The 24,299-nt window shown below is 46.0% G+C and overlaps 1 protein-coding gene across 4 annotated transcripts in view; it reads left to right on the top strand.

Moving 5' to 3' along the window:
* SLIT2 (slit guidance ligand 2) overlaps positions 1-24,299 on the top strand; it is a 739,121-nt gene that overhangs the window by 575,862 nt on the left and 138,960 nt on the right. For all 4 annotated transcript variants that reach the window (XM_078678412.1, XM_078678410.1, XM_078678411.1 and 1 more), the window contains 6 exons: positions 7,559-7,627; positions 8,309-8,380; positions 8,774-8,845; positions 9,614-9,685; positions 9,775-9,938; positions 22,380-22,504. In XM_078678412.1, the coding sequence (XP_078534538.1) occupies positions 7,559-7,627; positions 8,309-8,380; positions 8,774-8,845; positions 9,614-9,685; positions 9,775-9,938; positions 22,380-22,504 (574 nt within the window). The remainder of the gene's footprint in view (positions 1-7,558; positions 7,628-8,308; positions 8,381-8,773; positions 8,846-9,613; positions 9,686-9,774; positions 9,939-22,379; positions 22,505-24,299) is intronic.

The following is a 24,299-nucleotide window of genomic DNA, read 5'->3' as shown; positions in this document are numbered from 1 at the left end:
CGAAGATGTAGGCCGGCACAAAGGGAGGGAGGGAGGGAAGTCATGAAGGTGTCGAGGACTTCGGGACCCGGAGTAATGAGGATTACCATACGTAATAAGACATTACCCCCAGGTCCCTCCGTCCTCGACACCTTCAACACTAATGAGACATACCAAAGCCGCAACCCGGCCTACATCACAAAGAAAAAAGCACAACAAACCACCAGGACAACACAGAACCAGAGATTTATTGGAGACAAAGAAATCAAGGGCGAACACAACCCAACACCCCCAAAGCAAAACCACCCTCCTCACCCAGCAAATTGGGAAGGCGATAATGCCGGATGAAAGTATTGGGAGAAGCCCAAGTGGCCGCTCTACAAATGTCAGACAGAGGAACACCCCGAACCTCAGCCCAAGAAGCAGCCACCCCCCGAGTGGAACGACCCTGAACACCTACCGGAGGAGGGGAACCAGAAAGGGAGTAGGCCAAAGAAATGACCTGCTTCAGCCAGCGACCAATCGAGACAGAGGAAGCCCTACGCCCCCGGGAAGCAGCCCCAAAGGAGACAAACAGGGAATCAGAAACCCGAAAAGCAGCCGTGCGCTCCAAATACACCCGAAGAGCCAGGCACACATCCAGCAAGGACCAACAAGTACCCCCCGGGGAATCAAAACCAGGGCCCAAAGCAGGCAAGACCAACTCCTGGGACCGATGAAACTGAGACGCGACCTTCGGAACGAAGGAGGAGTCAAGGCGAAGAACCACACCACCCTCCGAAAAGGACAAGAAGGGCTCACGAGCCATCAAGGCCCCCAACTCCCCAAGGCGCCGAGCAGAGGTTATGGCCACCAGGAACACAACCTTCAAGGTGACAAACTTCAAGGCCACGTCCGACAAGGGCTCAAAAGGAGGATCAAGTAAAACCCGAAGGACCAAAGGCAAATCCCACAAAGGAAACGAAGGCCTGGACACAGGACGAGAAAGGGAAAACCCACGCAGGAGACGAGAAACCAAGTCCTCATCATCTGACAGCGTACCCCAAGGGGAACGGAACGCCCGCACAGCCGCCCACTGCGCACGCAAAGTGGACACCGCCCAGCCCTTCTCGCAACCATCCCACAAAAACTGAAGCACAGCCTGCAAGGGACATAACAAAGGGGAAAGGCCCAGCCCCGCACACCAACGAGAGAAATTACCCCAATGACGATCATAAGACCGCAGGGTAGAAGGCCTACGGGAACCCTGAAGAGCCACAGCTAAATGTTCAGGGAAGCCACGTCACCGCCACCCCTGCCTCTCAACCTCCACACCGACAGCCGCAACCGGAGAAGAGACAGGGACGGAGACGAACGCAGGGGAGAAGGGGACAGGGGGAGAAACCAAGGGCCCTGGACCGCCAGCAGACGAACCGTCGGAAACCAAGACCTCCGAGGCCAAAAGGGCAGGACCACAATCACCTCCCGAGACTCCAGGCACAGGCGCGCCAGAAACCGAGGAATCAGCGCCAGGGGAGGAAAGGCATAAAGCAGGCGAGATGGCCAAGGGATCGACAGGGCATCCACCCCCCAACAACCCTCCTGCCGAAACCGGGAGCAGAAGCGAGGAAGCAGAGCATTCTGCCGGGAGGCAAAGAGGTCCAGAAAGGGACGCCCAAACCTCACCCACACAAGCCGAAACGCAGAGAGAGAGACAACTCCAACGACCCCGGAAAGCAGCGACTCAGGGCATCCGCCACAAAGTTGTCCACTCCCCGAATGTGAACCACCGTCAGAGACAGAAGGTGACCCTCCGCCCAACAGAACAGGGGAACCACCACAGCATTCAGGGAGGCCGAACGGACCCCACCTTGATGGTTCAGATACGCCACGGTCACCGCATTGTCCGACCGAACCAAAACGTTGCGACCCAGAAGCAGGGACCGAAACCCCAGCACAGCTCGACAAACAGCTGACAGCTCCCGCCAATTGGAGGAACGACGACACTCCAGAACAGACCAGCGACCCTGAAGGGACCGAGACCCCAAAGTCGCCCCCCAACCCAGAGAGCTGGCATCCGTCGTCAAGACCAGAGAAGGGGAAGGCTGCAGAGGAAGACCCCGGGACAGATGCAACCGCGTGGACCACCAAAGGAGAGTCGGGAGAACCACAGGAGAAACCGACAGCAGGAACTCCAGATTCCCAGACACAGGATTCCAGTGGGACAGAAGATACCCCCACAGAGGGCGCAGATGGAACCGAGCCCAAGCCACCGTAAAAACAGTCGCCGCCATCAGACCCATAAGCCGCAACCAGAGGCGCACCGGAAAACAACCCCCCGCCCGAAACAGCCGGGCCAGAGACACCAGGGTCCGGATACGAGGGACAGGCAGGAACACACGGTTGAGGTTCGTACGAAACCGGGCCCCAATGAACACCAAGTCCTGAGACGGGGACAACTGACACTTCGGGAAGTTGATCAAAAACCCGTGCAGACTCAATGCAGAGCAAACCATCTCCCTGGCCTCCACCAACAGGTCCCGGGACGGAGCATGGATTAACCAATCGTCCAAGTAGGGATACACCATCACCCCCTGGAGATGAAGCCAAGCGACCAAAGGAGCCACCACCTTCGTAAAGACCCTCGGGCTGACCTCAGACCGAAGGGCAACACCCGGAACTGGAAGTGACGCCCCTGAACACAAAACCGCAGGAAGCGACGGGACCGAGGATGCACCGGCACGTGGTAGTAGGCATCCTGCAAATCCAGAGTACACATGAAGTGACATGGAAGCACCAAAGGAATCACCCGCTGCAGAGTCTCCATGCGAAAGAGAAACTTCAGAACCCACCGGTTCATAACTCTCAAATCCAGTACCAGGCGGTAACCCCCCGTAACCTTGGGTACAAGAAAGATCAGGGAATAAAATCCCCACCCCACCTCCACCGGAGGGACCTCCTGAATGGCCCCCTTTAGAAGAAGAGCCTCCACCCCTTGAGAGAGATGTCTCCTTTTGGACCGGCAAGCAGGCAAGGGAGTGGGGCGTACACCGGAGTCTGGAGGGGGAACAGAGAACTCCACCACATAACCCTCGCGGAGGACGTCCAACACCCAAGCGTCTGAACAGGACTGAACCCAGGCATCCAGGAAGAAGTGCAGCCGCCCTCCTACCAACAACCCAGGAACCACAGCCAAAGAGTCAGCAACGAGGCTTAGCAGGAGGAGGGGACCTAGCCTTACAATCCCGACCCCGACCAGAAGCAAACCTCCCCTGGCCCTTCCGAAACTGCCTACGAGAGGAAGGGCGGAAGAAAGGCTTAAAGGGAGCAGGAGCAGCAGGAGAAGCCTTAAAAGAAGAAGAGTGCTTCTTTTCCTTAAAGAGTTTGTGCAACTTGTCCTCCAACTCCCCCCCAAACAGCATAGAACCCTGGAAGGGCAAACGGAAAGCACAAGCCTTCTGCGCAGAGTCAGTCTTCCAGTCTTTTAGAACAGGACTGCGGCGAGCAGCCACACAAGCACCACCAGAGAGGGCAGCCGCCCGCACTACGTCAAAAGAGACGTCAGAAAGAAGCTCCACCTGGCGCTCAATCTGGCCAAGAAGAGTAGAACAGTCCGTGGCATCATCCATCGAGAGATAGAGGGACTTAAGGTCAGAAATCAGAGATTGCGCCACATAAGTGCCATAAACACCAGCCCTCAAGGCCAGATGGGAGCCAGCATACACCTTCCGGAGAGCACCGTCGGCTTTCTTGTCCACAGGGTCCTTCAGCACAGCGTCCTCCGACAAGGAAGTGCGACCCACCAAACTAGCCACAAAGGAGTCAATGGGGATCGAGTCCGGGAGCTCCGTAGCCATATCCTGCAGGGGGTAGAGGCGGGCCATAAATCGGGGAACCAGAATACGATCCGGATCAGCCCACTCTCGCTTCAGAACATCCTTAATAAAGGGGAGCACCGGGACATCCACCGTGGCAGAACTCTGGAACTGGCGCAGCAAAGAACCACCAGACGTACTGGGAGTCGCCACATCCGTGAAACCCAAGTTCTCCTTGACATGCTGCAGAATTTCAGACAGAGCGTCCTTGTCAACATACTTCCCCTTGAGATCAGCATCCCCAGCCATCGCCGACTCATCAGCAGAGGAATCAGACGACACAGGAGCAGAGGCCGCCCCCTTGCCACGAGCCCTGCCAGCACCCATCTCCGTGATGGTTTCACGAATCAAGCGCTTCAAGCGCGCATCATCACCCCCACCACGACGCCGGGACCTGGCAGGAGAAGGAGAGCGCGAGGAACTGGAGGAAGAAGAGGAAGACCTCTCCCTATGGTGCCTCTTCCTCGAACATTTGCCCATCCTCCAAAGTGCAAAAACACCCACAGCACGAATGAAAATGCACACAGTAGCAGAAAGAACCAAAAACCGCTATGCGGTACTCACCACTGCCCCGAGTTTTAAACCCTCGAGAAAACCGCCGGGACAGCAGCGCCTGACCCCCTCAGGACGGAAGTCAGGCAGCGGAAACCGGAAGGCATCACCCAGATCAGCCAATCCGGTCGCACACAGGAGGCCACGCCCCCCAGTAAGCCCGGCAGACCAGGAGGGGCGGCCATCGGGCGAGCGCCGAGCCCACGCGGGACCAGGACACCACGCGCGGCCACCAGAAGCGCGAGCAGCCCCCCGCCACTCCCCCCAAGCCAGGCAGGGGGGGAGAGGACCAGGAATCCAGATAACAGAAACCAAAAGGTAAGTCCAGCGCGGGAGCGTCGTCAAGCTCCTCGCGCTTCCAATCCAACTGTCAGAATGACAGAAAAAAAGAACAGAGGGAATGCTGGGACCTGTACCCTTTTGTACTCCCGGCGGGAGGGGGGGAAGGGTGGGGGTAGGTCCAGCATTCCTTCTTTTCTTTTTTTCTGTCAGGAGATGGATCCATCTCATTAGTGTTGTAGGTGTCGAGGACGGAGGGACCTGGGGGTAATGTGTCAGGAAGCAGGCAGAGAGCCAAATCTGTCAAAGTCAAGATTGTTTTGAAAAGTCTTACAAATGACTTTTACAATATCAAATCCATATGATTAATAGATGTCACTAAGAAAGAACCAATAATGTACATCCTCAAAAACGTATTCATACAGTAAACATAGTGACTATCTGCAAATGTAAACACAAATCACTTTTTTTTGGTAACATATTTAAATTGTTGCCTAGAAGGTGTCAAACACAAAGCATTGCATAAAACACAGGCCAGGATTTCCATTGACTGGCTATTACAGTTTCAGAAGTGTGCAACATCCCCGGACAGTTTAATTACAGGTTGATTTAAAGGCATACTACAATTGGCCGACCCTTCTTTTCATTTAATATTTATTTACTCCTTTATACGAGTGGCAAAACATTTCTAACAAAATGTCATGCAGTTGGACAAGTGGCTTGATAGGCAACTACTAAGGATTAGAGGTGGGCGGTAAACGCTGCTCCGCTAGCAGAGTTTGCAGAGTTTTGCCCTCTCTGTGCGACACTTGAAGCATTGAGTTCAGCAAATCTCTGCCAACTGCCACGTGGCAGAGTTTTTCTCGTGCGCGGCTCTCCAGCGTTAAGTTGGTGAGCGTGAAAAAACAAGCGCTATACTGCTTCCTGGCGAGATTTTTCAATGCGCACAGTTGTCGAGGTCTCTACAACTCATGTTGAGGAAGTTGCTGCTTGTGTTGTGAAAGCTGCCTCTCGAGTAGAAAAGCTACTCAGGCGGCACAAAGAAGTAGCGCCTTCTGGTGCGCCAAGTGGTGCCATTCGCACTGATTTAACAGCGCAGGGCAAGCTCCCGGCGCTAAAAATAAGCACAAGCAGCACGAAGGACCGGAATTCCGCCTCTCGCAAAGCTCAGCGTAATCTCGCTGAGTTTTTAAGTAACTGCGGAATTCTGCAGAGTAAAACTCTGCGAGTTCTGCCCGCCCCTACTGAGGATAACATTAACCTCATTGGACAGTGTACCGCGATGTTGTATTAGGCGGAAAGGAACCTATTGACTGTATTCAGCATTTTTGTCACATATGTTTGTAATCTTGAAATTTGTTGTGTGAAATAGTGGCAGAATAGTTTGAAACCTAAATATTCAAAGCTAATACACCCCTACACTCCTTGACCCTGGGCCACTTTGCTCAAGGTCAATCTGCTTGCAGTCAGAGAGACACTAGAACCAAAGGCGGTAGCAGTGGCTGGAATAAAATATTTCGTTTATACCTTAAAGCCAAATTATTTATTTATTTTACAAACTATCATTTGTAGTTAGATGATACCTTCACAATTTAAATAAAAATGTATTTTGCTTCTGACATTATTCAGAGCTTTTGTTTGGCAATATTTAAGCTAACAGGTGGGAGGTTCAGTTTATGGCAAAAATCTTTGATAAAGGGCTGTAAGGGTTACAGCGTGGTGTGGGTGATGCCTTAGATAGTGTGTAGATCATCACAGTGAATGATTATTTTCTACTGCATGATAGTGGGTGGGGTTTATTGCGTGTGTGTATGATGTTCGAATATACTGTGACTTGAATTAATTCAACTTTTGAAATCAGATTCAGAAAATATTGTCCGCTCATGTGAGTAAATCCGTTTTCTGAAAACAAATGCTTGTGTAGAAAATGACATGCAACTTTTCCTATAAAACAAAATTTCCTCAATCGGCCATCAGCTAGTTTAGCATATTTTATTTTTAAAGTTTTATATTGCGCAAACCAGACCCGAAGATATTGGGTATCAGAGCGCTTTACATAGCACCAGTTTCGTTCCACAAGGACACGTTCATTTTTGTTAGGCACGGGGAGATTACGTGATTTGCTCAGAATCACAGAATGGTGAGCCCAGACTCGAAGCCAGTTCCCCAGCTTAGACGTCGACCGCTCTAGCCGTAAGGCTACATCCTCTACCCTACTTGTCTTCTGCTGTCAAGGCCCATTTGTGTTAAGCAGGACACATGGGGAGTTGTGCTAAATCTACGTATGTCATCTGCTCCAGCGAATGGAATTACTCCCAACTGTTTCCTGACTTTCCTGTCTCCATGGCACGTGGCGCAAGGAAGTCAGACTTTTAGCCATAGCAATGCCTTTCGTACCAAAGATTGCAATCAGGATGCAAACATGGGCTTTTCCAAGCCATTTTGTACGTGTCTCACCCATTCACTATTCTTCTCAGTTTTGCGCTACCCCTCTCACTGTCCTGCCAGACTCTCCTGCCCTGAATTCTTCGATTGTGGCCCTACTGCTGTTACTCTTAGCCTTGCCCCTGAACATTCCCATAACACTGCCCTGCTCCAATAACTCACCCTGCTGTCTTATTTTTCCTATTCAACATAGTTTCATGCCTGCGCCTGCTGCCCTACCCCGACCCACTGTCCTGCCCAGCTCACCTGCCACAGACTTCACTTCCTTGTAATACGAAATCCGGGACTTTGTAATAGAGTGCTAGTAGGACCTGTTGGACATGAATGTGCAAATTACCCACTACTGTGCAAGTGAGAAAATTGTATTTAGACACAAAGGTCAGTTTTTAATCATCAATACCCAGTGCCATGTGCCTTGTTTCCAACTATGGTGCTTTGTACCTTTTCAGCTACCTGGATGGAAACCAGTTCACCCTTATTCCTAAGGACCTTTTCAACTTTAAGCATTTAACGCTCATGTAAGTACCTTATGAGCATGCCATATGCGATACTTGATTTTTGCATAATGTATGATATATAGTGGGAGTACCTCCCGGGCGGTGACGTGGGGAGGGGGAGGGGCAGGGTGGGGGGTAGTAATGTATGGATTACGGACCTTAACAGGTAAGTACACTTATAAATAAATAAATAAAACGAATTTCGTTGCGTGCACTGCATCGCATTTGGTGATGCAGCGCACACAAAGAAATTCGTTTTATTTATTTCTATGTTTACTTACCTGTTAAGGTCCGAAATCCATACATTACTACCCCCCACCCTGCCCCTCCCCATCCCCACATCACCGCCCGGCAGGTACTCCCACTACCGGCCGCGGCTGCAGAGTTGTTGAACTAGAGGGCTTTGTCTCGAAATACTAGTTGATATTTAACCCGTTTACTGCGGCTATTATTTTGGCGCAATGCGGGTATTTTAGAGACTGGGCGGGGCCGCGTCGGCCGTTGAACGTTCGCAGCACCAGCCAGGTAGTGCTCCGAACATTCAGCGGCCAACGGCAGCACTGATAGGGTTAATAAAGTGTTACTATGACGTATTTGTTTGTAACTGCAGACAATGGTAAATCAAGCATCGAGTATACATTTTGGAATTCCTACTTCTGAATTTTTACAGTTTAGTAATATGCTTTAATTTTATTTTTGCAGCGATTTGAGCAATAATAGAATCAGCACCCTTTCTAACCAGAGCTTCAGCAACATGACCCAGCTGCTCACCTTGTAAGTGTGCAACAGTTTTTATTTAAAATGCACTCAGAAGTCCCTACTGATTGGGTCTCTGGGTTCTTGCCGGAGCGTGAACCCGAGAGAGGATGCTGTACTATTGTAGTGGTGCCATGCTTCTCACTTGTACTTCTGACACCCAGGGGGTAACATACTGAAGACCTCCAAACAAACATCACTAGCCAATGCTGCTATAACGATTAGACAAGTTTGACTTAAGTGGGCTACTAGAGGGCTTGTGTGTGGGTGATGTTTGAAGTGGAACATAAAATTACAGAGGGACTGGGCTGATTGGGATCAGAAATGGATATGGATAACTGTTCCTGTTTTCGTGAAAACCTCATTAAATCTATTGACAATAAAGAAGATTTTTAAAATGTGTTTTTTCAGGATTCTCAGCTACAACCGTCTCAGGTGCCTTCCTGCTCGGACGTTTGATGGCTTAAAGTCCCTTCGATTGCTGTGAGTAAATCGTTAGCTTTAAGATTACTTTTTGTGTGATCTGGCCAAAGAAGTATTAATTGGCTGACAGAGATCAACCACATTAATGATCACAATTATGTTTATTAGTGCTGTTTAAACATTTCTGCCCTTTTAAGACAACATTCTCTTACAAAAAGCCTACTATACTGAGTCAATTCGGGATAACGTTCCTTGCTGCTCCCAGCATCTTATCCCCTCACTCACGTGCCAGCAGCTTTATCTGAGATGCAGTCACAGAACAGTACCTGGAGAAGGAATGGTTAATTGAGACATATCTTAGTTGGGTGACATTCCCCAGTATTTATGGTAAGAGTTATCATGAGGAAAGACCCAGGTCACTCTTCTGTAACTGTTATTCAGTCAAATCGTCATAGACAAGAAGACACCGGCTCTGCCTTGACTGAATGATAGCCTACACTGACTTTCTGGCAGTCCACTTCCTGGGTTTAAACTTAGGTGGTGCCTACATGTCCCTGTGTGGAAGAATGGGGCCACCCTACATATATATATATATATATAGCTGCGTTTTATGAATAACTCTCTTGCCTCAAGTCTAGACTGTCAAGGAAAGCCATGGTTAAACCATTAATAAGAATATTTGGACTCAATCCCAATTTTCTCAAGAATGTCTACCTAGTTACCCTTCCACCTGCCTTTGCTAAAAAACGAAGCCTTCTTGCCAGGATTATGCAGACATGTTCAGCAAATGTTTGTTCCTCCCACTCACCTTACGTTCCTTTTCCTTAGGTCTTTACATGGAAATGATATTTCTGCAGTGCCTGAGGGAGCTTTCAGTGATCTTTCCTCCCTCTCCCATCTGTAAGTTTCAATAGTATTTTCAAGTGGCATCGATTGAATAGTAAAGAAAACATTTTTTTTAAGATCATTTAGTATTGCATTTTTCTCAGTGCTATAGGTGCCAATCCTCTGTACTGCGACTGTAACTTGCAGTGGTTGTCGGACTGGGTAAAGTCTGAGTACAAAGAGCCGGGCATTGCCCGATGCGCTGGACCCGGGGAGATGGCTGATAAGTTACTTCTTACAACTCCATCCAAGAAATTCACGTGCCAAGGTAACGTCCTCAATGCTTTCTCTTATCGACAGTCAACAAATATGACAGACGCATCATCACCTGTGCCTTAACTGTGAAATCAAGAGTTCCATGTAGAATGTGCAAAGCAGGCCTTTACTGTGGTTTTAAATATACATGCCCCATTGGTATTTATAATGGAGGCACATTTTTTTCATAAAGCCTGTAGAAAAGGGGAAAGTTACTTCGGTCTTACATTCAAGCCTACAAAACATTTCCACTCTGTTTGTCTTTGTCCAGTTTTTCATGTGTTGTTTCTAACAAACCTTTTCAATCTTTTACTTTTGGCTTTTAAATCCCCGTGCCCTGCTCCTAGAGGTTCCGGGGGCTTGTGGTTTTCTGATCCCAGGTAAGGTTGTGAATAACCTCTTGACTTAAGTGCCCAGTGAAGACGACACCTTCTGACTTTCCTTTTTTGTACCTCGAGACCTTTGACCTTTGGCATGCACGCTTGTACCTTGTTCTCACCCTGCGTTCCTATGTCATAGGCTATCCAGTTTTTTGGTACCCTTGGTCCACAAAGCCTGCGTGGGCAATCATGCAGTTTGCCAAGACTGCAGGCCGACTGTTTGTCATATTTATTGAAACCTTTTAATAGTGCACCCTGTCTAATTGTGTAACTGAATTCCTTCTATGCGCTGGATGGATAATAACCAAATGTTAGGGGTTGCACCACATCCATCATAGATAAGAGGCCTACCTGCTTCCACAATCCAACCAGTCACACAAAAATGTCTCTATTTGCCTGCCCATCGTCTCTTGAAGTACACAATCTTGACTTGTTACCAGGGTCAACTTTGATGTACAGCGCGTCGTTACTCCACGTGAGGTTAGAATTAAATAAAATTTTTATAGGGTTGCACATCACTTTATTTTGACCTCAGAGTGCTCTGGTAAATGGTCACATACAAACAAAAAATCTGGAGGTGCCAGACAATATTTGTGGACTAAAGCGCATCCAAGGGAACGTTGTAAGGATATCACAAGTCACTAGGGAACAGCAAGACTATATCGAGGCATGAGACTAGAACTGGTGCTTTTAAAAGTCCCAGTACAGCAAAGTGGCTTACAATATCCTTTAATGTGCCATTTGGCATATTTTATTTATTGAATTGCATATACGACTGATTAGGGATTCCGTGATTAGTGAGACATGTTCAACCAGCCCTGGCCTTTAGGGAACATAATTCAACATTCTGGTGTGGGGAGGTGCTAAGTAATTATTTCCAATCAATAGCTACAAGTCCCAGAAGGCAGTGTGGTGGTGTGTTCCATGTCAGGATTTGTTAATTTGTCACATGTGGCATAAAGCCATTCATATACTTTGTACATTTGTGGTTTGTGGCACGTGTTGTAGATAACATCAGTGCAGCTTCCACGGAATAGTACGAGTGGGGTAGAAAAAAAAATTTCCTCTTACCTGGCTGCCAGCCTCCACCTCTCTTCTGTCCTCTTCTGTTCTTCAGTTGAAGCAGGGATGCACACAGGCTTTCAAGCCAATCAACGCTGTTGTCACCAGCATGACAGCAGTGTCGTGATTGGTCTGAGGGGCCTGGTTCGGCACTCAGATAGGGAGTGGAAGCCTGTGCATGTTCTCCACCGAGGCTGCGCAATACAGCCAGGTGGAGAACATGCTAAGTGTGCATGTCTGTTTGACCGACCCAAGATGGCTGGCCAAATCACAATGTGCACTTAAGTACACCAAACACTCCTCCCCCTGCTGGCTGTGATGACAGCTCAGGTCCGCCCGGTAAAACTGTGTCAGTACGGAAAAATAAAATGATAATAACATAGTGTTATTATCATTTTATTTTTCCTTTTTACATTGCTCGATGCAGTGGGGCGGCGCTCTTCTGCTTTATTGGAAGAGCCGCCGCTGGATAACATGCTATGCACTCTCCAGACGTCTAGAGTTGGGTTCAGAATACTACAAGTTATTTTTCTTCTCAGATTGGTATTGTCAACTGTCTGCTATGAAGCCGAGAGAAAGAGATAAGGAGCATGTTGTGGCAGCCTTCCCACTGCAAGCAGTCTACTATATCCAGTAGCCACTCCATCTCTCCCTGCACCGCTGTGACTATTGGGTGGGGAAGAGAAGGAGGTGATTGAGGAGAAGGCACTCCCCGGGCCTGCTCTCATCATGCTCTAAGCTCTGTTTCATTTTGGATAGTAGAAAGGAGGTGGGTGCAGTGGTGCGTTCCTGATTGCCACGGCTTGCAAGCTCTATCTAGCATTCATTCCCAGCCCCTCCTGTCATACTGTGATATCTCAACAGGGAGAGGGGAGGTGTCCTCTTAGTGTGATGGTTGTGGCTGTTCCACTGCAAGGCTGACCTGGTCTGTATGTTTAGCGTGAAATCTGATGCCATTAGTTGTCTGGAGGTGCATGTTGCAGCATCTCTATGTGATTGTCACCATATTTGTGCCTGTGATCAGCAACAGTAGGGGACTTGTGGGCTTGTATTGTGACAAACCCTTCTCACTTGTATTGAAGTATAAGTAAGAATTGCTTTGAGTTGTGGAGGCGGAAAGATTTCACAAGATAATGTATTACATACACACAGCACCGTCAACATTGTCAGCAGGCCAGCTCAGCTCCCGGTCTCCACTGGCACCCAGTAGAAATGTCCTACCCAGAGGCTGCCCACATTCCTTGCAAGCGCTGCTTATTCAAAAAAGAAAAGAACCTCAACACGTCTAAGGCCACAACACATTTCTTATTATAGGTGGGGTTTGATTTAAAAAGAAGCAAAGAGATGGGCTTTTAATACAGTCTTCCTCTAGAAGAGTAATAAAGTATTTTCATGGGTTTTTTGGCATGCTCACTTAGTTACTGAGATAAACTATTTAGAATTAGGATAGATGCAAGGAAATTAGTGGTGGGAAGTTAGTGGGAGGACTGAAGATGAATTGAAATTAGTAATGGGAAGAAGTCAAACCAGATCGATTTACACAAAGTAGCATGGTCCTAGTTGAAGTACACGCTTTTGAAAATGACATCAAAATTATAATTGCGCCAAGTAAAAGTTCCTTTTTCAAATCCCCTCTTCCAGCAGTACCAACATGACTAGCTCTAGCTAGTAGTTCTTGTATGTAGCACTCCAACTTAATTTTCATTAAGAGGCACGGTTTTTGTAATTGCTGTGCAATATTGTTCTTCAATCTTTGAACAGCTAAACCCACAGTTTTACTTTTAATTTGCAGTCACTAGTTCTTATAGACATTTTAGTACTACACATCAAATAGTACTCTTCTAATGTATTTTTGTGCCATGTTCCTTTTGCAAAGCTACTTTATCATCAATAGCCATTTATGACGTGCTGTTTTAAAGTGATGCAGTTGACAGGAATAGGAAGGTAGATCAAAATATTTCGGCATATACATAAGAATTGTGCCAGTTCATGACCACTTTTGGAAAATATTTTTTGAAATATGTAATTTGATCTGAATTTAACAATTGAATTAGTCAAGAGTATTCACTGGGGAAACAACTTGAGAAAAGCATCTGCCTCCTAGACATTGTTTGGGATAACGATAGAGTTATTCTGGACATTTGCGTGATCTTATTGTTTGATGCTATTCGGTGATGCCAGAGGGGAGTTTAGTAATAGTATGTGGCCAGATTCACAAAACCATTTTCAGCCATAATCATATATTGATATAAGAAAATGGCTCTAGTCGTGCTTGTCAGGTATCCAGAAAAGAAAACTTAGGAGCCGTAAATACGTTTGCAGCATGTGCTGCTGAATATGCCACGTTCTGCACGCTCCTTGCCTCCAGTGTTGGGCACAGATGTTGCACGTTGGTTTTCTGTGAAGTAGACGTTCAGATTTCTAGGTGATTTGTCATACCTCCCCCAAACCCACAATGTAACAGGACATAGATTCCACCTTAGACTGTTTTTTTCTCCATTTGGTTTGAATTTATCTGTGAGAGCGCTGGCACCATAGCCTACTAAATATACATTTTCGACCTCAAGAATGTGGAATAAACAGACGAAGACACAGTGCAACCACTACAGAACCAAATTGTAACCACGTCCTTGGTGCCAGGTCATATGAGAACGTCTCGTGGGAGCATGGTTATAGAGATTACACCCTTTAAATATTGCAAAGTTACTGTGGTTGGACCAACATGGGGTAAAAGGCCAGTATGCATCGAACAGATAGGCAGTGGGTGCATTATAGAATTCAGTACCAACTGCACTCGAGTTCAAAGAAGTTGAGGGAACTTACTCGGATTGTGAAAAGGGTGGGCCTTCCGGTAGTCCTGGGGCCCAAAGGAAGTGGAGTCTCGAAATTGTCTCACCCAGTGACTGGGACTTCAGAGAGCATTCTGCTCCGTGTCCTTTAACTAAACCAGGGCCCAGGACAAAGACTTTACCTCAGGTTTTTCAGTCACCACACTTAGAGACCCTACCCTCGCCGGTTCGACCTCTAATTGAGTCTCTGCTCCAGGGAAAGGAACAGCTTCAAGAGCCCTACCTTAAGCACCAAACTGCCTCCACAGAGGAGTCAGCAGTCTGCCAACCAGTGCTCCTGAGCCATCTAGGCTCAGAGAAAGCATCAAGTTCCTAAGACAACCAGCCTCAGCCCCAAGTTTCTACACTGCCCACCTCGGAACTAGTTATTGACTAACATCAAGCTTGCAGGTGACTTCAAGACCAACCATGGCCTTGGTGCAGGGTGAACCACCACCAGCAGAAGACGAAGGTGAGTAGACTGATGTTAAGAAAAAGGAGACTACAGTTAGACCCAATCTCCGGATATAATCTGGCACATCCACCTCCAATTGGTCAGTCTCACACCAAAAATGCCACTTTACATTGGAGGAGGCAGTCTCATAACTTTCATGGCATACCCCATTCTAAAAGAAAACATATCTCAGGTAGCCCCCACCTCCACCTACACCTGCACTGTCATCTACACAGTCCCCATCCCCAGCACAGTCAGTTCATACAAACTACAATCAGAATCTCACTGCAGATCAACCAGACATCTATAAGGATCTAAATCCAAAGATGATGGAGGCTACCAGTGGCAAGATTATAATCTTGACTTCCCAGATGACCTGTCTTTGGAGCAATATCCCGTTAAACCGTCCTTACCTGGCAATACCTCTGAATACCATACAGTGGACCATTACATACTCAAGCATCATGTAGTAGAGGAGGAGGATGACATCCTTTTTGAGACTCTGTCAAAGGCAGAGCGATCTGCTCAGTTTCTGCAGATGTTAAATTGCATGCTCAAATGCTCTACAGAAAATTTCAAAGACCCCATCAACACCACTGTTGTCACACCTAGAGTTGAGATGAAGTGTACAGTGGCACCATAAGTCCCCCATCAGATTCACTTGCAGTGTATAGATCACACAAAAGGGTTTTCAAAAAAAGTATAGGGCATACCCTGCCACCAAACTAAGAAAGCAAGTGAATTGATACTGCAGGCTTGCAGGTAGCTTCGAATGATGGCACACAATGGCACAATGGCTCTGTTGGCTTGCTGTTAAGGTATGACAGATACCACTGTGGGAAGATGGAGGAGTTAAGGAAGCACATTCGGTTGCTTACAAAAGGTGGCAAAGACCTTATTCAAGAAGGGAAATCATCTCCAACATTGGGTGTACCTTTGATGCAGCTCACATTGTCTCCAGATAAAGGAACACCAACATTCTCCAATGGCATGTTTGGCAGCAAGTATCTGGTTTTCATCTGGTGTACAACAGCATATTCGCAGTGTGCCTTTTGATGAGGAACACCTTCCCAGCCCTCAAGTATACCCTATGTTGAAAAAATAAAAAAAGATATGGACAAGTCAAAAGCTTATGAGCACAGTCCACAAAGTCTGGGTTTTGTAGACAACAAGTAGGAGCTGGAGCCAAACCCATGGTCACCCCGCATTGCCCACCATTCCAGTCATAAGAAGTCTCTCAGAAGAATCAGTCATCTAAGCCAGTACTCTAGGTGAAGCATCTGGGGCAGCAGCTGCAGAAAAGCAATAGGCGTGATCTTCCACAAATGTTCCCAACCACTCAAAACAAATTATGGGACGCCAGAGGTTATACCTTCCACAGTAGAAGAGTTAACCGTGCACAGGAGGGTACTATTCATTGTCATCCATGGCTGTTGCTAAGAGTTCCATACCACACCACCCAATATTCCATGCCAGCACAATGTCAGACAGGATCAGCAAAGGTTGTTGTAAGAAGAACTGCAAGTGTCATTTCAAAAGGGAGCACTGAAATCTGTCCCACCAAACTACCAGGGATAGGAAGTTTATTCCCTGTAGTTTCTGAGATGTTGCAGCCAATAATAGACCTCAAATCCTCAATCAACACATGACATCAGAACACTTTTAGATAACAACTTTCCAAGATGTCTTTCCACTGCCCTGCCTCAAGGTCTACATGGTCACCCTGTATCTGAAGCACACCTACTAACTCATTCTCATTCATACAGTGCACCACCAGATTTCTGGTACGTGGAATGCATTATCAGTTCAAAGTGCTCGGCAGTGGTGTTAGCACATTTATTTCGCAATACAATTTATGTCTTTCAGTACTTGGATGCTAAATAGCAACAGCCAAGCCCAATGCCTCACTCACACTCAACAAGCCATTTCACTATTCCATTCTTTGATGTTCACCATAAATGCCCAAAATCTCATATTTGCCCCCAACAAACACAACAGCTCTTGGCAACCAAACTCAGTGCAGTGACAGATAAAGCCTGCCTCAGCATCTTCGTTGTGATATACTCAAAAGTGTGGCTGAAAATGCACCCTCTGGTCAGTGAAAGGATGTAGTGTTGGTGGAGCCCAGGGATCAGCACAAACTGGCTAATTCCCCCGCTGTCCTGGGGGTAGGGGGGGCACGCACAGCGCCCTGGTGCTCATGACGAGCTCAGCTCGTCATGAGCCACGGTGGCCGTGTACTCAAGACGAGCTGAGCTCGTCACGGCCACACCCGTTTCTGTAGAACATTCAGCAGAGCAAGGGAATTAGCCCCGCGTGCAAGCGTTGCGGCCGTTATGACGAGCTCAGCTCGTCATGAGCACACGGCCACCGTGGCTCATATGAGCATGGGAGGGGTTATTATACTCAAACTGATGGTAGTTCAGCTAGCACACTGAGTGTTTTACAAATAGATTTGCAACAAAACATACGTCATTTACATTGACAACATGACTACTGTGTACTACCTACAAAACCAGGGGGGGGCACAGTCACCACGATTGTCCAAGCTAGTAAATACAATCTGTCACTGTGGAATTCATTTTTAGGTTCTTCTCCTCCCAGGAGTGGACAACGTCTTTGTGGATAAGTCAGCAGAATGCATCAGCAAGCACATGAATTGGAATTAATTGTCCTATTAAACCACCAATACTTCCACCACTTGGGGACCCCAGTTTTAGATCTGTTTGCCACAAGTGAGAACACATAATGCCAAGCTTTATCTCAGGTACACACATAATCCATGGACAGTGCTCTATGCAGGGGTTGGTCAAGGATATGTGTATATGCTTTTCCTCCACTAATGGCCATTCCTAGGGTAGTGAGGAAAATGTGGCAAACACCATTGAGACAGATCTGGTAAGGCAGCCATAGTGCTTCCTTTTTCTCGAAATGTTTACACACCCCCACAAAATGTTGTCCAGACTTCCTCACATAATAAAAAGAACATCTGAAACATCCCAACCTCACGGTGCTGAATCCTTTGATTTGGCATCTGAAGTTTTAGAATTTGGGTGCAATTAGTTTCGAGATAAGTAAATGCAGATTCCAAAGGAATCCTGAAAGGTTTCCTCTGCGGCCATAGAGAAAAGGGTTTTTGTCCACTGTTGTAACAATCTCTGTTAACAGATCTTACAGGTCTAGGTGCAAGACCTCATTGGTTACCTACTGCACCTTCAAAGGGCAGGACTAGCCTACTCTTTTATAAGGATACATATTGCCAATGTAGCAGCTCACCTGTAAAATAGGGAACACCAGTCACTCTTCAAGATCCCTGTGGTTTGAGCTTTTATGTAAGCATCTAAAAGGGCGATCTCTTGTGGAGCGCCACCAGTTCCTTCATGGGACCTCAACATGATTCTTACACAGCTCTTTAGACCACCATTTGTGCCACTACACTCTTACCCACCAGAGTACCTTTCATGGAAAGTGGCCTTCCTTATTGAATTCACTATTATCTGTAGATTTGGTGAACTGCAAGCTCGAACGGTATAGGAGCCATTTATTCAAAGATTAGGTCATCTAAGACGGGTCTGGTCGCTTAGTGCACTAATACATCCACTGCAGGAGCCTGTGTTTGACCTTATGGTCACAGGTTCAAATCCCAGCAGATCTGCTCAACCTTTCATCCTTCTGAGGTCGATAAAAGACATACCATTGGGTTGGGTTACAATGAACATCTGTTATTCATCGCCAAGATACCCTTCTGGGGAAACGTGCACTTTACTAGTATATGTTATGTTATCTTTAATACATACTAGATTTCTACCTTAAGCTGTCTCTTCTTTCCTTTTCAGTCAAGCTATTGATTTGCTAAGTGTCCCCTAATCTCAGTTGGTTGTGTAAAGGGCCCAACTCGCTCTTGATGTTACATGACCTTATGTGTGACACTGACCTTGCCAAATTCGTTAGCAAGACTAAGCAACTTTTGGCCAGGCCTCTGTTGGAAAATCAATTTCCAAATCGGGCCTCCCAGTATGGTCCAGGATCAATACTTTCACAAAGTATTACTGTACGGACATTCATGTCTTACAAGAGGCACCGCATTAGGGCTTTCCAGTCCATGCAGAGCATGTGATCTACAGCAGCACATGACCTTACATACCTGTTTGTGGTGCTGTAGATTCACAAGCTCATTCTCTCCTCCCTGGAAGCAAGAACGTGGAATTACCTTTTTAAATAATATTATTTTTAAATACCTGGGTACATACATACACCAGTAAACCAAGACTTTCCCTATTCGGATCTCGACTCTACACCTCCCACCCATATGTGAAAAACACCTTTTTAAGAAGAATTTAAACCTGGTGCATTGTGAGTCGTGCAAGAGGTATCACGAGTCACTTCAAACCTGAAATCTCTGCTTCAAAGAAAAACAGCTTGCAAAGTCCACGCCGAACACTAAATGACAGACCTTACTGATGATCTGTGCAGTTGTATGACTGCATACAATTGCACAAGTGCCTTCTGCACAAGGGTTAAGAAGTGAGAAGACCATTGCGTGCTTTTACTTACGCATTTGTGAATGCTGACAAACGTGTAATTGATGAACTCCTGTCTGACCCTTTCTCACCCTAGAAATGGTACGAGATTTGCTTTAGCCAACGCTCTGTTAAATATCTTTCCAGGATAGGAAGAGAAATGGAGCACCAGACTCCGTGGGATGTACAGGAAGGGATTTCTCCATGAAAAAAAAAAAGTTTTCCTGTGGAGTAAAAAGTGCAATTACAAAGCATGGGCTTCCTTTGCCTGGTGGGGAATTGTACTCTGGGTACATTTCTGCAAGGGAGAAATGGCAACATCCTAAAATGTGACATTACCCTCGCACTGTCAGTATCACGCCTAGAAACCCGAGACAGCCGCCGCTCTCTAGACCAACTACTGGGAATATATTTAAATTGCAAAAAGTGGTAAACCTGCACTCGATCGTGGGAGTACTTTTGCGAGAACATATTTATTACTTGTTTATTATTCAGGCCCTATCAGAATGTGTTCTCGTTGACGTTGTGATAGGCGCACTCACGTGTTTTCATTCCATGGCTCACCATCCTTGCCAGAGCTATACTTGCAGCTTTCCATAGTAAACGTGTTTGTGTAGAATGACAGCTCTCTAGCCCGTGTTTTCTTTACATTTTCGTTGTTCAAGGAGATATTGTTCTGATACTACACAAGTGCGTTTAAAGTTTCCATGCTAGTGAGACGAAGGTCTATGGTAATATGGAATGTATTACTTCCAGCTAACTGCTATTGGGTTTGACAGCTGCACTATGCACTTGAAAAATATGTATGACGTACACAGATGTTGAAAAAGTGCTCCTGTCATCACTTGCACACCCTGTAGCTTCTGCGTCTCTGCACGCCTCTCCCGGCCCCTCCCCGTGTTTCCAAGCCTTGCTGCTGTCCTCACTAGATTCGTTTGACGTCAGATGGCTCTTTATTAGCCACATTTTGGAGATATGTTAGAAGCACTCTTAGATTTGTTCGCAGTCCAGCAGAAAAAAACAGTTGGAAGAGACATGCAGAAAAATATTGCATTGGCACTTAGAAGATTAACCAGCCAATAGCCTTCTCACTAATTAAATGTAATTTATGCTACCGCTAGAAACGAAGCTCGAAACACTTCACTGGAGTGGGCCAAGTCTCTAAAGTGATGATGCCACGGCCTGATGGCAAAGAGCACAAGAAAGACTAAACATCCCGGACTGTAAATAACACCAACCGCTAAGCACAGTGCCCGGGCTGCACCTGTTTTGTAGTTTTATTTGCTTCGTATTTCCGAAGAGGTAAACTAGCATAAAATTACAACAGAGGGTTGTGATAAATGGTCAGTCATATTTATTGTAGAACTTAACTAAAGCTCCTTTGATCTAACCACACGTTTTGCTTCTAGAGGCCAGTTCTCTCCCACATAAACCTCGCTCCGGCAAAGTTGGTCAGGTCTTGGGAATCTGGCCTTCCTCCTTTGCAACTAGCACATTTCTCTGTAAAATGGACATAATATAAGCAGTATGGACATTAATAAAAACACGTTTTGATTCTTCGTATCAAAAACAATTAAAAAAGGGTAGACCAGTAAAGAAAGTGATTAAGAACTGAAGGTCATTAATGCCGGAAATTTAGTTCAATCCCCCCATGAATATAAAAATGAACGGAGCCAGTTCAAGTGAAATCAATTAACTTCAATAGTGGCTTTAACATTATTGTTATAATTATATGGAAATAACTGGAGTAAAATATGTTTAAAACTATGCACAACTGCTCAGTTGTTGTTTAAAACTGAATAAATAAATATTTTTAAAAAACAAAAAAACATTATGTATATAATTGTAATTGTTGTTGTAGTTATTAACAATTCGTTTTCTAATGTGGTGTATAAAGTGCCTGTATGCCTGTTGTCCTCAGTCTTGGAGTGTCATTCATACATACATGGCGGTCCTGCTGGTAGCAGGTGGCTGTGCAGCATATTTGACAGCGGTGTAGTTTCCAGTAAAGCGGTAGGTGCATTGGCACCCAAGCTCAGGTGCGGGAGAGGCCCACTGCAGCTCAGTTATTGTTGTCTTTTACTGCCCAGTTAGTGCAATGCGGCCAATTATCATTTATTGCATTAGGGCCCATGGCATCCTTGTTACTCCACAGATGTGTTGTTTAGTCTGGCAGGGCGGTTGTCTGGTTACAATCCCAGATCTATGCAACACGTTTGGTCGTAATTCTGTTACAGTTATTGCAGGGGTGTAATTCAGGCCCTTGCAGCCCCTGCTGCACATTGCCCCCTCTAAATCCTTCGACCCCTAACCCAATTCAGTTCAAGACCAACGAATGTCTGAGACATTGGAGAATGGGGCCCCTCTTAATTTTCTGCAGGGGAGTCTCATCATTTTGTGCTACACCGCTGAACTATTGCCAAACACTTTTTAGTAGTGTGGTATAAGGGGGGACATAGCTTGTTTCAGATGTACCCAGAGTCTTCTGCTACTTCAGTGGGTTTTTGTGTTAAATGAGTCTTCAATACCGAAACCAGTTATGTATTTTTTCTTAGTAATTGTTTAAAAAGAAATCATGTTTTTAGGTAGCATATAATACTGTAGAGCAGGGGTCTGCAAACTGGGGGGTGGGCCACCCTAGGGGGGCCTCAAGTGATCCCAAGTGGGTCACCAGGCTCTGGCCAAAAGAAGCATTATGCTGATAACTGCCTTGTTTTCAGCTAAACAAAAATGCAAGTATGCTGCTCTGTAAATGGCCATCATGAACATCTTTTGTCATTTATATCCTGGTTGGAGGAAGGTGTCAAAAGTGAAGAGACTCCAAATCCCCTACCCCCATTTCTAATAAATACACTGTGGATACATTTTACACGTTAGTAAGGCCTGCCTGACCAGAACAGTATGTTTGGCAATTATGTATTTGATTCTGTTTTAAAGTGGTATTAGAAGTTAACTGCAATGTTTAAATAAGGTTAGTCCTCTTTAAAAACTGCCAATTGAATAGAATAATTGTTAAAAATGTTTGAGGTTGTTCCAGATTATTATTATCTTTGTCACCGGGGAGTGGGGGGCCACGGCATTAAAAAGTTTGAAAACCACTGCTCTAGAGGGTAAATACACCACCCGGCACCTGTGGCAATCAGGGTGTAACATGTATGTCACTGTTGCAGATGTCCTGAACCACCATGGACTTCTCCTTTTCTTTTCCAGGTCCTGTGGACGTTAACATCCTTGCCAAGTGTAACCCCTGCTTATCCAACCCCTGTAAAAACGACGGGACATGTAACAACGACCCAGTGGACTTTTATAGGTGCACCTGCCCATATGGCTTCAAGGTATGATCATCAGACCAATAAACATCTGCTATTTTTTTTCTTGGTCTCTGTTAAAGTAGAATGAGATTAAAGGAAACAATCTACTTAAGTTATTTACATATTATGACCTGTCATGTATGGCATAAACAGCAACCCAGTTCTAAGAGCCAAATAGCCGGACTTTATGTAATATTGAAAATGTTAATGTATGTTGATATAAACCACTAAAATGTTCAATCAATCAATCAATTGGGTTTATAAAGCGCACTACTCACCTGTAAGGGTCTCAAGGCTTTAAACAAAAAAGTGAATTTACATGCACGGTACCCAACGTCTTTATGGATGGCCTAACATTTTATTTCTGTTGTGACTATTCACTAGTGATCTGGTGTTAAGGTATACATTGGGACCACCTCCTTGGCAGAACCAGGCAAACATCCATGTTGATTTTACATCTTAAGCCTGGTGTTACTTGTTTCAGTCTGACTGCCTAAGCTAGTTGGGATCCGCTCCACAATAGTTATTGTCTAAATATTAACCACCACCTTTAGGAGGCGAGGAGCATGGAGTGAGTAGTTATCACATTTTTAATACCTGCTTATTCCTCTAAGTTAAGCTCTACAGATGGACACTTGGAAAGACCCACCTGGCACTGGCAGAGTTGGGGCCACCAATCCTGACAGTGATACCACCTGCCATTTACCAAATTCAGTGCTGTGGTGGCATGCATTCAAAAACTTACAGCGATCAAGTGAGGTTACCTAATGATGCATTTTATTTTATCTGAGACTCTATATGCAGAGTTTTGTGCATAAAAATTTCCTATCGGATATTTTAGTCCTGTTGTACCATGACAGCCAGACTGCAAAATATTAGCAACTGCATGGATTCATCCCCAAACCCCTAAAATATTCCATTGATCAGCGAATGAGATCAGGTTACTGGTTGGGGGGGAGGGGTGGTTGTGAAACTCTACTCAAGCAGGAATCGCAATCCTTGTCAGGTTGAAGTCACTAGCAAACCCTAAATTAATCTGTGCTCAACCCACAGGTAGCTTGGCAAAGAGCAGTCAGACTCAAATCAGAGGCAATGTGTAAAGTATTTGTGCAACACTTCAAACAGTATCAAAGTGGAAACACACCACATAAGGGCCCCACACTAGTTCAGAAAAATAGAGTAATTTTTAATAAATAAAACAAGACCAAAATGACAAAAATCCAATCAATGGAACTGGAGATATGAAGGTGTAAAGATATCAGTGAAAATAGCGCCAAAAAAGCACAAAGCGCCAACTATGGATATCTGGTCGCGCTGGCCAAGGACAAAGTCATAAGTTCAGGTGGAAAGGGATGGAGGCTGGCTACAGGTACCCAGTTTGGTCAGCTGAATGAGAGTACCTTAAATCCTGGATCTGATAGATAGAATTCTCCTCAGTCATCAGGCTGGATCCGTTTATTTTTCATGAGCACTACCCCAGTGTCCCGGTAGGTGGCATCGTTCGGCTCCACGTAGCGTCATCTGCGCTGGAAATGACGTTCGCAGTACCTATATAGGTGCCACCCAAGCTAGCTGACTTTTCTGTGCCAGCCAGGGCAGATACGGGTAGAGCTACCACTTAGTCACTTTTGACAAGGTTTTGTTCAACATTCTGACAAAGTCTTTTTTGAGGTTAACCTCCTGGTGTGACAGAAAATGTCATCAAAGAAGGCTGGTCTCAAGCATTGTGGTGCCTGTCACCAACAGATGTTGGTGATAGCCCTGCACCTTGTACACCTCTGGTTCCTCTATCAGGATAATGACCCCAAGGCCTGCCAAC

The sequence above is a fragment of the Lissotriton helveticus genome, chromosome 2_2 (assembly GCF_964261635.1).
Source record: "Lissotriton helveticus chromosome 2_2, aLisHel1.1, whole genome shotgun sequence".
NCBI lineage: Eukaryota > Metazoa > Chordata > Amphibia > Caudata > Salamandridae > Lissotriton > Lissotriton helveticus.
Note: the sequence above shows the minus strand (reverse complement) of the source record. Positions and strands in the feature narration are given on the sequence as shown.